Source organism: Lepidochelys kempii, chromosome 3 (genome assembly GCF_965140285.1).
Source record: "Lepidochelys kempii isolate rLepKem1 chromosome 3, rLepKem1.hap1, whole genome shotgun sequence".
NCBI classification, from domain to species: Eukaryota; Metazoa; Chordata; order Testudines; family Cheloniidae; genus Lepidochelys; species Lepidochelys kempii.
The window spans coordinates 131,876,973-131,891,523 of NC_136382.1; the positions used below are offsets into that span (position 1 = coordinate 131,876,973).

A 14,551-nucleotide genomic window follows, 5' to 3' on the forward strand; every position below is an offset into this window, starting at 1 on the left:
CTTTTAAAGTCCGTATTAATGTTTCAATTTTAAGTCAAATTTCCAACAGACTAAATAGGCAACACTGCATGTAACCAGTTGATCACTGCGTGGATGATGAGGAAATTCAGAAGGGGTGTAGGGAAATCTCTGCCTTCTTCCTATTCACTTGGAATGAAAGGGGGTTGGGCAAACCTCACGCCTGACACCAGGGCTGGCCCTAGACCAAATGGTGCCCCAGGAAAGGAACATCTTTGGTTCTCCCCACCCCCGCCATTTGTTAAACTTTTGAATACCTTTTTTTAATCGTATTTGTAGCCCATTTCATGAGTTTGATACATTATTTGCATGCATGATTTATCCCTGTCACATAAGATGATAAGTTTGCACACTAAGCTCCGTAAATGCAGTTCTCAGAAAGTCTGGAAGGTTCCATGAGATTCTACGAAGGTCCAAAACATTCTAGGAGGTTAATGAAAAATGAATCCACATATTGAATACCTGAAACATGTTACTTCAAACATGCTACTTTCCCTTTTGCTGCTAACAAAAACAGCACCCTAAGCCCGGCAACCCCCAGGCGGTCACCTGCCCCTAAATCTGACGCTGCCTGACCCCAAGGTTTAATCCAAGCCCAGAGGAGGATGCTGATGGGCAGAGTGAGTCTGAGGGAAAAACCGCCAAGGCATGGAGCTCAGTTCCACCCCCCCCCCCCCCCCAGCAAAGTCAGCACGCCTGCTGGCCTGTGGACACAGAACACTCCTTCCCGCTCAGACTGTCCAACAGTTGGAGCTGGCTGCACCTCAGGTACGGTTGCCAACTTTGGTTGGACGTATTCCTGGAGGTTTCATCAGATAACATAATCTTTAATTCCTGGAGACTCCAGGACAATCCTAAAGGGTTGGCAGCCGCAGGACAGGGCGCGTGGGGGCTTCCCCCGCGAGAATTCAGTTCCTCTATCTCCTTGGGGGATCACCCGGCTCTGGAGGCACCGCCGCTGCCCCCGCCTGGTGCGGGAGGCTGTGCAATCCGCCCCCCCTGCAGCGCTCGGCCGGGACGCTGACAGAGGCGGCTGAGTGGCGAGCACTGGGGACCCCTGTCCAGCCCCCTGTTTGTGCTAACGGCGTTTCACCGGCTAGCGACAGCCCGGCCAAGGTGGGTCCCGGCTCCGGGGGCAGCGCTTCACGCACGGCACCGCCTCGGGCGCGTGGTGCTCGGGGTCGGTGCTGCCCCGCGCCCCGCCTCCCAGCAGCGCGAGGTATCACCTCAGCGCCGCCGCCTTTCCACTCCCTCCCCCGCCTGCGGCCGGAGGCGCGCGCGCCCGGGCCCCAGCTGACTCCTCCCTCTCTCGGGCAGCGGGGCCGGGAGCGTGACGTCGGCAGTTGCGACGCCCGGAGCTGAGCGTGTGGCTCTCGTACGTTGGCGGCGCGCGCGAGGCCCGGCACCGGCAGTTGGTCCCCAGGCGGTGCCGAGCTCGCGCCAACTCTCTCCCTGCGCCTCCTACCATGTTCCCTGCTGCCCCCGGCTCCCCGCGCACCCCGGGCGGACCGGCCCGCAGGACACTCGGGGCCGCCGCAGTCTCTGTTCCCCGGCCGGGCGGCAGGAAGACCCTGGCGGCGGCCGGCTCCCCGGGGCTGTTCTCCCCGGTGGGGAGGCGGAGCGGCTCCCTATCGGCGCGGTGAGTTCCCGGCGGAGGCGGTGGGTTCTGGGCTGGGCCTTAGTGCTCCAGAGCGGGGCTTAGGGGTACTGGGGGGCCGCGGCTTGTGCCCCCAGAGCAGCCGTCCCTGTCCCCCTGCGCTGCCCAGCTCAACCGGGAGTGAGAGTGACCCGGCTCGTGGCAGGTCCGCGCTGTCCGGTGTAACTGCGCGGGGCTGCTGTCTAGGAGAGCCATGGCCAGAGGCACTGAGCTGCCTGCCGGCTCGGGAAGCCGTCCCTGCCTCAAATCATCCCTCCATTGCGAAGGGCTAGAAACTTAATTGGTGCTGTTTCAATTAACAGTCTGCAGTGGGGGGGTCCCTGTTCACAACTGAAATGCCCCAGTGGGTAGGTGGGCGGGATGGGATTTATAAATCCAGTGTAATTTTGATGTGGTCATCTACGTTTAGGTTCTCTTTTTCATTCTGTAAGTGTGCTTTAATATTGCAGTGCTCTTTTATGAGTTTATTTTATGAGTGTAGCGACCTAAACTGTGGTTCAAGTAACCTGCTTGATCACCCAGGGGTTTGTGCATTACCCAATTTCTTTGTGGTATTGTGCACAGGACAGTCCATTCCTAAAGTTGGCGATGTAAGCAGGATGTCTGCCCACTTCGATTGTAAGCACTTTGGGGCAAGGATTTTTTTTTTTCTTCTGTGTTCATACAGTAGCTAGCACAGTGAGCTCCTGTCCACGACTAAGGCTCCTAATGCTGCCATAATTCAGATAAACAAACAGTATTTCCTTTATACTCATTATAGTGTTCATTTTCTTTTTGATATTTCTAAGAATATGGGGCACAGGTCTTTGTTAGGTCTTGAGTAATTTTGTGGCTGCTGGTAGTAACCCTGAAAATCACATGAACTGAAGCTCAGCATATGATTATTTCCATTCATTTTATGTCTAGAATGATCGTCAGTTGTACCTTTTTAGTTTTTGGGCCTCTGGTTGTCAAAGTTTCCATGGATTTAAAAAAAATCACTGTCCAAAAAAAATTATTGTTCTCTATCCCACATAGGTCAGAAGTGTTATAAATCCAGAACAGTTATATGACCCTTCAGAATTCAGTCTCAAAAGTAGTTATTTGCTCTTGAGACTGACAGGTGTTGCTCAGATGACATTTTCAGCCCTGGGGAATCGCTAGACTGAACTTTCAGCCTGTTTAGCATGGCAGCCCATTCTCACTTTCTGACCTTGGTTTCAGGTTTGGGTTACAGAGATAGTCAGTCTTTCTGATTGAAAGATGCTATTGCAGTGTTTTCCTGCTTGTTGGCAAGGAAAGTGCACCCTGCTGAGAAGCAGGGAAAATTTGTAAAGAACTGAATTAGAGTAGAAAGGAATCTAATAGCAACCCAACAATTTCCTGGAAGGAGCTGTGATAATTAGGCCTACAAATTTACCATCATTTTGAGTTTTAGATAAAAAGTGACAGGTTTCAGAGGAACAGCCGTGTTAGTCTGTATTCGCAAAAAGAAAAGGAGTACTTGTGGCACCTTAGAGACTAACCAATTTATTTGAGCATGAGCTTTCGTGAGCTACAGCTCACTGTAGCTCATCAACATCTGATGAAGTGAGCTGTAGCTCACGAAAGCTCATGCTCAAATAAATTGGTTAGTCTCTAAGGTGCCACAAGTACTCCTTTTCTTTTTTAGATAAAAAGTGCAACTTCATAAGATGTCACAATAACCTATAATAACAAATGTTGCTGGGAATAGATGCAAGAAAACCAGACAGAGAAACTAGATTTGTCTAAACCAAAAAGTCTTCATTGACATAACCTGTTGAAAACAGATGATGTGGAGCTGGAAATAAATGTACCAAAATTGGTGTGCCAGATATTAAGCCTAATTGGTGGACAAAATAATGAGGGTATGGGCTATTCCACCCTCGCTCGCTTTTTGGGTCCTTAAACGAGAGAGACTTTGGGGGTGGGGGGGAATGCAGAGCAAAGATCAGACTGAGGCTACTGGAGTGAGCTTCACCATCACTGTCTCCTGGGACCCCAGGCCTTCTTTGTCCTAATCCTGAGGGATGTCCTGACCAGATGGGGTCAGAGGGAGCGATCCAGGTGATATTGCTACCCCCTACCAGTTCCAGCTATATCCCTGACACCATTGCAGATAAAATGGGATCTGACTTTAACAGCAGCAGGAATAACATCAGTTCCAGCCCATCTCAACTAACTTATTTTCATTTTCCCAAAAGGAGTTTTAAATTTTTTACAGCAGCAACAGCTGCAGCTCATACCAACCAACTTCTTCTCTTTTACCCAACAGGACATATATTGCCATCTTTAATACCATCTAAGAGACTCACAAAGTTTTTTTTTCCTCCTAAAACTCTTTCCAGCTGAAAGATTTGCTGTGACAAGCGCCAGTGTGAACAGCACGTTCTCAACAGGAGAGCCGACAAACAGCGGCTACACTGCATGACTTTTAGCGGCACGGCTGTAGCGACACAGCCATGTCGCTAAAAGCTGTGTAGTAGTAAAAGCAGTGTAGACATAGCCTTTGTTTAACACTGTTTAATGTTGGATTGTGACTGGGTTTTATTAATACCTTTGGTCCATTTATTCCATCTAAATTAATACAACAAGGGAAACCTAATATATGGACTTATATGCATTTGTGCCTCTTTTCCACAAACCTGGCCATTTAATCAAATCTATCTTTTAAACAATTAAAAATGAAATAAATATTGTATATTAAAATTGCAGGAGACATAGTAGAAAATTAATCACAGCTGGTGTGTTGGTTTTTTTGTTTTTGTTTTTTTTAGAGCAACACCCACAAGGGTCATACAACATCCTTCAGCCAGTGAGACTATCAACTATGATGTTAAGAGTTTTGGATCCTCTCTCCCTGTTAAGGTTATGGAGGCCCTAAGAATGGCTGATGGTAAGGGTTGCATTTTTCTTTTCTCCACATGGGAATTGGATCAGATAAAGGAAAAATGGTAATCTCTTTATACTTTTAAATAGTTGATTTTTGAGCAAGGAGGAGGAGAAGATAGCACCTCTTTTTAATTGCATGCAGTAAGTCACTTGTCTGAGCATTTGTAAGCTTCAAAACATGTAAAACTGTAATTGTTTATGACCAGAACAACACAACTACTTTCTTTCAAATGTCAGTCATCTGGATATCAATTCAGTAACAGACTTCTTTTGAAGAGCAGAACTATTTCATTATATTTTTGTTTTATTTGTAATATTGGAGAGTATCATTCAGGTCAAGCAAAACAAGTACCTTCAAAGTTAAGGTTGCTGCTCCATACATTCAACTGTGTTTAAATGTTATCATTCACAGTCTTAGGTAAGCTCAAGAGGTGTTTAGGCCACTTGTAATAGTCATGTACAAAGTCCTAAGTTAAAAAAGGACAACCATCCTTAATTGTTTCTTGTTTTGCACTTGTTGGTTGATGCCATCAGTCGTGCTGTATAGGTGCATAGCATGTGTGCACAGTGCTGTATTTTTATACATAATTGGACTGTATCCATTGATCCAGATTCTTTACCTTCAAAACAATAACAAATGTGAGTGGCTTCTAAAATTCAAGACTTGGGAATCACACTGCTGGAAATGATTAGAATGAGCTAAAACTTGTCTGTTTTGAGAGCGCAATGCAAAACTTTATGAAAAAGTCTTCCCTCAGTAATAAAGGCTGAACTAATATAAAACAAAATCCTTTCCAAATATAAATAGCTGAATCTAGGAATGATAAAGGAGCTGGATCCTTTATCAACAAAGTTAATGAGTTTTGAATTTGGCACCTAGATAATACAGTTAGAGGCATGTTAAAAACGCCTAAAATAGTGTCTAAACGGGGATTGTCTGTGTCAAATCCAAAGGATTGAGTAAAGAAATCAAGTTGTGTATATGTCTTTTTTTCTCTCTTTCATTTATTTTGTACCTATCTCAAACTTTAGGTGCTTTAATAGTTCTTTAAGAACACATAATGCAAACTGTTAAAACACAGATACACCAGCTTGATATAATCCAACCCCACATAATGGCATAAAACCAGCAGATAAATAGAAAAAGGTACTCATTATTATCTTCTTATCATTCTCCAAAAACCCAGGAAAATGGGCTTTGCATTGAAACCAAGAATATCTCTTCAGAGATATTTCTGTACATTGTTGTTTCTTTTTTATAATGGTTCACTGTTTTAGGTTTATATTATATCTGCAGTAACTTTAAGTAATTTTCTCAGTGATTCTGCTGCTCTCAATTCTTATCTAATAAGATGTAAATAAAATGTAAATGGGTCATTTTCTTGGAGTGACTTTCAACTTTTGTGAGAAATGTAGGTTACATTGAAATGTATTTTAAACAATATTTGGTAAATGAGTGTCTTGCATTTAATTAGCTAAAGGACATAGAATTTTTCATGTGGCGTTGGATCTATTAGAAAAAAGTTTCCTCCTTTCCTACCAAAATGAAGATTTGATAGTTTAAAGACTGTTCTACAGAGTTTTAGAAGTCGTATTACTTCATGAAATTTTATATGGTCTTTTTGGATGTAGCTGATGACCTGTTAAGCGTGCAGGTGGATGAAAGTGGATGGGCCTGGCTAGTCTACAAAGAGAGGCTGATTATTTGGAAGATTGGTCAATCACCAGTTGCTAAGGTAAATGGGCTGTCAAACTGATGATGAAAAAGTGGGTGTGTATTTGTTATGCTAATTGAACAAGTCTTTCAATTGTGTAGTTTGACCCAAGGGATAGTCGAGGACCTGAGACCCTAACTCACAAGAAAAAGTGAGTGATGAAGTGAGCTGTAGCTCACGAAAGCTCATGCTCAAATAAATTGGTTAGTCTCTAAGGTGCCACAAGTACTCCTTTTCTTTTTAAGAAAAAGATGAATGGGTTTGTACAAATCCGTGGTAGCAACTGCATAAGAAAGGTGAAAGTTTAGAACTTAACTCTTGTATTTTCTCTCTGTGCAACCTTAATATTTCCCTATTTCCCCTGGTTTTTTCCTCCCCCGCCCCCCGTTCCTCAGACGTTCTTGTTAAACCCTGGATTTGTGTTGGAAATGGCCCACTTTGATTATCATACACATTGTAAGGAGAGTGATCACTTTAGATAAGCTATTACCAGCAGGAGAGTGGGGTGGGGGGAGAGAGAACCTTTTGAAGTGAAAAACACCCATTTTTTCATGGTCTGTGTGTATAAAAGATCCTCACTACGTTTTCCACTTTATGCATCTGATGAAATGAGCTATAGCTCACGAAAGCTTATGCTCAAATAAATTGGTTAGTCTCTAAGGTGCCACAAGTCCTCCTTTTCTTTTTGCGAATACAGACTAACACGGCTGCTACTCTGAAACCTTAATATTGTATTGTTTTTTTTATTTAATAGGTATCTCTCAAAGCAGATGCACTCTAGTGATCTAAATAACGTTTTTAGAAATTAGCTAGTATATTAAGATTGGTTTTGATAATCCTATGCCTGCTCTTCAACATGTGCGATGAAAAATGAATTTTTATAAGCCTCTTGTATTGTGAGTGGATGTTTTGATTAATTTCCTTTTTGTCAAGAACATATTTTTACCTATGCACCAAGAAACACTTAAGTGAAAAAACACTTTGGTGCATAGCAATTAACATCTGTAGGAGCCTGTAGTTGTTTCAAGTCTCTCTTGCTGATAGGGAATATGTCTCTCCTCCTCGGTCAAATGCAGTGTGTATTCCTTGTACAACTCCCACAGTACAATGTCCACAATACCAGAGTGACAGGTGCAGCTGTGCTGATTGTACCGATACAGTTGCCTTCCCTATTCAGTAGTCATGATTTTCTCCAGCACATTTCTTTGGATGATTTTGCCATCTTGTGTCTGAAAATGTATAACCAGTGTTCCGGCTAAAAGGCTTCAAAGAAGCCTGCTTTGTCCGTTGTAGTGTTGAGACGCACTCTTACCCTGTGTAATTTGTGAATTGTATTTTAAAATAATGTGTAAATACATATTTGAGCTATCAGCTGGCTGTGGCAATCTTGCTAAAAATGACAGCTGTGACACTCCATATGGGGACCTAATGTTAGAACTTAAGATAGTTTAAAAGCAGAAAATTGGTTCAAAATTTAGAGCTTACATTTTTTAAAAGAAAGTGCTTCATACATTAACAGTATTGTTCTGATTGGTACACCCATATTAGTGCAAAATAAGTAGTAGTTCTATTATTTACAATTTTTATTCCAGTAGCACCCAACCAGGTGCCAATCAGGATTAGGGCTCCATTATGCTGGGTGCTGTAGAAGCAGATAGTGATATAATCTGTGCTTTAGAGCTTTCAATCTAAAAGATTCCAGAGAAAATGAAGGGTTGGGGACATTGTAATGACATACATGCAGATGAATCCGATGCTTGGCACAGGTTGTTAGTTGTATGTTTTTCTTTAATTGGGGGTGTCATAAATATAAAGGGAAGGATAACCACCTTTCTGTATACAGTGCTGTAAAATCCCTCCTGGCCAGAGGCAAAACCCTTTCACCTCTAAAGGGTTAAGAAGCTAAGGTAACCTTGCTGGCACCTGATGCAAAATGAACAATGAGGGGACAAGATACTTTCATATCTGGAGGGGGGGACAAAGGGTTTGGTCTGTGATGCTTTTGCTGGGCACAGATCAGGAATGCAGCCTTCTAACTCCTGTTAAGTTAGTAAGTAATCTAGCTAGAAAATGCGTTAGATTTTCTTTTGTTTAATGGCTGGTAAAATAAGCTGTGCTGGAGGGAATGTATATTCCTGTTTTTGTGTCTTTTTGTAACTTAAGGTTTTGCCTAGAGGGATTCTCTGTGTTTTGAATCTGATTACCCTGTAAGGTATTTACCATCCTGATTTTACAGAGGTGATTCTTTTACCTTTTCTTTAATTAAAATTCTTCTTCTAAGAACCTGATTGATTTTTCATTGTTCCTAAGATCCAAGGGTTTGGGTCTATGTTTAGCTGCACCAATTGGTGAGGATTATTATCAAGCCTTCCCCAGGAAAGGGGGTGTAGCGCTTGGGGGAGGGATATTTGGGGGGCAGACGTCTCTAAATGGGCTCTTTCCCTGTTCTTTGTTTAAAACGCTTGGTGGTGGCAGCATACTGTTCAAGGACAAGACAAAGTTTGTACCTTGGGGAATTTTTAACCTAAGCTGGTAAGAATAATCTTTCATGCAGGTCCCCACATCTGTACCCTAGAGTTCAGAGTGGGGAAGGAACCTTGACAAGGGGTAAAGGTGGGGTGAATTTATGTTCTTTAACAATGGGTTTTCTGAGAAGCCTAACCTAATACCACTGCCAAGCTGGGGCTGTTGTATCTTCTCCAGCCTTCACCTCCTGAAGAATTTCTCGAAGTGGTGAGGGAGCATCATCTGAAAAATGATTGGCATTGTAAATCACATTTAAGACATTTAAATAAAGAAATAAGTTCAGTGAAATAATTGCCTGCTTGTTGGCAGACACAAGTTGCTGTCTGGTTGACAGAAGACTGGAATCTAGAGTTCCTGTATTTGTCATTAAGATGGGAGTGAAGCATGCCTGGGTATTTATTTAACACAAATGTGACTATCCTCTGATAATCCTCTCTAAAACCCTTTGCTGTAGTTTCATGTAATTTGAGCAATTTAATTGTTTGCTTTTACCTTAGTATCTACTGTCAGAACAACGATTTAGTAGAATTTGTAAAATGGATATACAAATGACTTTGTCTGAGGCATGTTTATGATAGTGTCTCTTTATTCCTCGTTGTAGTTATCTGTATGCAAGGAACTACAGTTGCCATCCAGTGACTTCCAATGGAGTTCTAGCTTAGCAGCTATATCCTGCCTCAGTACTTCAAGTGAAGTACCTTCTCTACAGGTAAGCAACTTAACAAATTAAAAAAAAAATCTATGACTATCGTCTTCTTTGTCACTCATTCTTTTGGAAACTGCATTCCCTGTGTTATAATTAGGTTGGGCATGATTCAGTTTTAATCGATAACTGTCAATAAACATCGATTTCTGTTGACATACTCAAATTGATGAAGAAACCATTGTTCGGTAACTGTCAGCGTGCCTACAGGGATTTGGTGTCACCAGCCCTGTGGCCCTGGAGGGAGTCCTCTGCAGCCCTGCTGTCATGGGGGTGAGTGGGTCAGTCTGTGGCAGTGGAGCTGCAGAGAGTTCTCTGGGCTGGTGATACCTGATCCCTGCACACAAGGTGCAGGGGGAGGCTGCAGTCTTGGAAGGGCAGAGCGGAGATCTCTGTCCAGGACTGTAAGGAAGAGGAGTCGTCCCTGGCTGCGGGCGTGGCCACCTAACTGCTGAATGACTTATGTAGCAGTGCAGGGAGCCCTCTGTAGCACTGCTGTCATGGACTCTCACTCACCAGGTGGGAGTGCTGGGTGGTCTCTGCTTTGCTCCACCAGGATGACAGCCTTCCCTGCTCCTTGTGTCTGTAGAGATCTGGCATCAATGGCCATGTAGGGATCTCTCTGCAGCTCTGCTGTCAAGTCCCACTCACTCACTTTTTTTGGTAATTAAATGTAGTAATTAGAAACTTCTTACATTGCAGTTCTTAAAGGATTAATTCATTAAAAAAAAAATCAGACTAGGGAAAATAGCATCATTCAGCAGTGGGACACCTGAAAGTTTAGTCCAGGTAAGTGAAATTTGAACATAGTGCTTCCTGAAAAAGTTATGCATCATCTGTGTTTTAATTCTGGGTGTGTGGACTGACTGCAAATGAAAACTGTTTTTTTGCCTAAGTTTCATTATGAATGCCATCCAACACTGGAAGAAATAGGTGATCTGCCTGTCTGGGCCTGCTGCTTTGCTAAATACCTCTTGTACTGTGCGGGGATGAGAACCCAGGATCAACTAGGTATACACAATATTGCACTACTGTGTACGATATTGTGTGTAACTACTGTTCACAAAGAACATGAGATAGTGGCCAGTTTTCAGTTTCAGGTTGTACACAGCATTCGTTCAGTGCACCCAGAGCTTTTCAGTGAGGATCAGATCAGCAGCTAGTCCTTGAAGGGAAGAAGCCATCCATCCTGGCATCATCTTGAATTTCTAGGTGGTGAAAAGAGGTAGTAGCATTTTGCTGTCACATCCCTCCCCCCAAACTTGACCCCTTTAATCTTGCCACAGTTTAATCATGCTAGAAGTAATATAAGAGGTGAGAACATGCAAAAGCCTAAATTATTAAATTAATCTTTCCTTAGCTGGGTATGTTTTGCAAAGACATCACTGTTTTGTGGACCACAATAGTAAGCATGTAAGGGGAATATTAGTGGTGGGAAAACTGCAAGAGGTAGGGTAAAAGGAGTAGCTCAATGACATCCTCAACAACAACATTATAACGTAAATTATTGTTAAATTTTTAAATATAATTGAATTGATCAGTAATAGTGACCATAACGTAATTAAATTTAACATCCTTGTAGGGGGGAAAATACTGAAGAAACCCACCACAGTAGCATTTAACTTTTAAAAGGGGATCTACACAAAAATGAGGAGGCTATTTAAATGGAAATTAAAAGGAATAGTCACAAGAGTAAAATGTCTTCAAGCTGCATGAAAACTATTTAAAAACACCACAGTAGAGGCTCAAACAAAATGTATACTCCAAATTAAAACAAAACAAAAACGTAAGAGGACCAGAAAAATGCCACCATGGCTAAACAACAGAGTAAAAGAGGCATTTAAAGGCAAAAAGGTATCCTTTAAAAACTTTCAGAGTAACAGCCGTGTTAGTCTGTATTTGCAAAAAGAAAAGGAGTATTTGTGGCACCTTAGAGATTAACCAATTTATTTGAGCATGAGCTTTCGTGAGCTACAGCTCACTTCATCGGATGCATGCCATGGAAACTGTAGCAGACTTTATATATACACAGAGAATATGAAAAAATACCTCCTCCCACCCCACTGTCCAGCTGGTAATAGCTTATCTAAAGTGATCATCAGGTGGGCCATTTCCAGCACAAATCCAGGTTTTCTCACCCTCCACCCCCCCACACAAATTCACTCTCCTGCTGGTGATAGCCCATCCAAAGTGACAACTCTTTACACAATGTGCATGATAATCAAGTTGGGCCATTTCCTGCACAAATCCAGGTTCTCTCACCCCCCTCCTAAAAACCACACACACAAACTCACTATCCTGCTGGTAATAGCTCATCCAAAGTGACCATTCTCCCTACAATGTGCATAATTAAGGTGGGCCATTTCCAGCACAAATCCAGGTTTTCTCACATCCCCCCCACCCCCATACACACACAAACTCACTCTCCTGCTGGTAATAGCTCATCCAAACTGACCACTCTCCAAGTTTAAATCCAAATTAAACCAGAACATCTGGGGGGCGGGGGGGGGTAGGAAAAAACAAGAGGAAATAGGCTACCTTGCATAATGACTTAGCCACTCCCAGTCTCTATTTAAGCCTAAATTAATAGTATCCAATTTGCAAATGAATTCCAATTCAGCAGTTTCTCGCTGGAGTCTGGATTTGAAGTTTTTTTGTTTTAAGATAGCGGCCTTCATGTCTGTGATGGCGTGACCAGAGAGATTGAAGTGTTCTCCGACTGGTTTATGAATGTTATAATTCTTGACATCTGATTTGTGTCCATTTATTCTTTTACGTAGAGATTGTCCATTTTGACCAATGTACATGGCAGAGGGGCATTGCTGGCACATGATGGCATATATCACATTGGTGGATGTGCAGGTGAACGAGCCTCTGATAGTGTGGCTGATGTTATTAGGCCCTGTGATGGTGTCCCCTGAATAGATATGTGGGCACAATTGGCAACGGGCTTTGTTGCAAGGATAAGTTCCTGGGTTCTGTTGTATGGTATGTGGTTGTTGGTAAGTATTTGCTTCAGGTTGCGGGGCTGTCTGTAGGCAAGGACTGGCCTGTCTCCCAAGATTTGTGAGAGTGTTGGGTCATCCTTTAGGATAGGTTGTAGATCCTTAATAATGCGTTGGAGGGGTATTAGTTGGGGGCTGAAGGTGACGGCTAGTGGCGTTCTGTTATTTTCTTTGTTAGCCTGTCCTGTAGTAGGTAACTTCTGGAAACTCTTCTGCAGGTGGGTATTGTAGTTGTAAGAATGCTTGACAGAGATCTTGTAGGTGTTTGTCTCTGTCTGAGGGGTTGGAGCAAATGCGGTTGTATCGCAGAGCTTGGCTGTAGACGATGGATCGTGTGGTGTGGTCAGGGTGAAAGCTGGAGGCATGCAGGCAGGAATAGCGGTCAGTAGGTTTCCGGTATAGGGTGGTGTTTATGTGACCATTGTTTATTAGCACTGTAGTGTCCAGGAAGTGGATTTCTTGTGTGGACTGGACCAGGCTGAGGTTGGTGGTGGGATGGAAATTGTTGAAATCATGGTGGAATTCCTCAAGGGCTTCTTTTCCATGGGTCCAGATGATGAAGATGTCATCAATATAGCGCAAGTAGAATAGGGGCTTTAGGGGACGAGAGCTGAGGAAGCGTTGTTCTAAATCAGCCATAAAAATGTTGGCATACTGTGGGGCCATGCGGGTACCCATAGCAGTGCCGCTGATCTGAAGGTATACATTGTCCCCAAATGTGAAATAGTTATGGGTAAGGACAAAGTCACAAAGTTCAGCCACCAGGTTAGCCGTGACATTATCGGGGATAGTGTTCCTGACTGCTTGTAGTCCATCTTTGTGTGGAATGTTGGTGTAGAGGGCTTCTACATCCAAAGTGGCCAGGATGGTGTTACCTGGTGGCTGAACTTTGTGACAATTTCCATCCCACCACCAACCTCAGCCTGGTCCAGTCCACACAAGAAGCCTGCCAAACAATCAGTGGGGCCACTGGATGATCAAGGTGGTAAATGAGCACTCAAGAAAGACAAGGCCGTTGTAGAAATGAATTCTTTGCATTGGTCTTTACTGCAGAGGATGTGCAGGAGATTCCCACACCTGAGCCATTCTTTTAGATGACAGATCTGAGGAAATGTCCAAGATTGAGGTGTCAGTAAAGGAGATTTTGGAACAAATATTCACCCAAGAGTTCTGAAGGAACTCGAATATGAAATTTCAGAACTACTGACTGTGGTATGTAGCCTGTTGATTAAATCAGCATCTGTACCAGATGACTGGAAGATAGCTAATGTAACAGCCATTTTTAAAAAAAGGCTCCAGAGACAATCCTGGCAATTACAAGCCAGTAAGCCTAACTTCAGTACTAGGCAAATAGGTTGACATTATAGTAAAGAACAGAATTATCAGGCGCAGAGATAAACACTGTTGGGGAAAATCAACATGGCTTTTGTATAGGCAAATCATGCTTCATAAATCTATTAGAATTTTTTGAGGTTGTCAACAAAATCTGGACAAGGATGTTAGAGTTAGATATAGTGTACTTGGATTTTCAGAAAGCCTTTGACAAGGTCCCTCACCAAAGGCTCTTAAGCAAAGTAAGCAGTCATGGGAGAAGACGGAAGGACCTCTCATGTATCAGTAACTGGTTAAAAGATAGGAAGCACAGGGTAGGAATAAATGATTAGGTTTCACAGTGGAGAGAGGTAAATAGCAGGGTCCCCCAAGGATCTGTACTGGGACAAGTGCTGTACAACATATTTATAAATGATTTGGAAAAGTGGGGAAACTGTGAGGTGGCAGAGTTTGCAGATGATAGAAAATTATTCGATGGTTAAGTCCAAAGATGATTGCAAAGAGTTTCAAAGGGATCTCACAAAACTGAATGACTAGGCAACAAAATGGCAAATGAAATTTAATGTTGATAAGTGCAAAGTAATGCACATTGGAAAACATAACCCCAACTATACACACAAAATTATGGGGTCTAAATCAGCTGTTGCCACTTAAGAAAGAGATCTTGGAGTCATCTTAGATAGTTTTCTGAAAACATCTGCTC

At 42.9% G+C, this 14,551-nt stretch overlaps 1 protein-coding gene across 3 annotated transcripts in view; it reads left to right on the forward strand.

Moving 5' to 3' along the window:
• The first annotated feature begins 1,347 nt into the window (after positions 1–1,347).
• The window catches only part of NUP133 (nucleoporin 133), a 69,333-nt gene continuing 56,129 nt past the window's right edge, over positions 1,348–14,551 (forward strand). For 2 of the 3 annotated variants that reach the window (XM_073338052.2, XM_073338054.2), the window contains exons 1-4: positions 1,348–1,657; positions 4,453–4,571; positions 6,200–6,303; positions 9,410–9,517. In XM_073338052.2, the coding sequence (XP_073194153.1) occupies positions 1,485–1,657; positions 4,453–4,571; positions 6,200–6,303; positions 9,410–9,517 (504 nt within the window). In that variant the 5' untranslated portion in view covers positions 1,348–1,484. The remainder of the gene's footprint in view (positions 1,658–4,452; positions 4,572–6,199; positions 6,304–9,409; positions 9,518–14,551) is intronic. The other variant, XM_073338053.2, reaches the window with a different exon arrangement.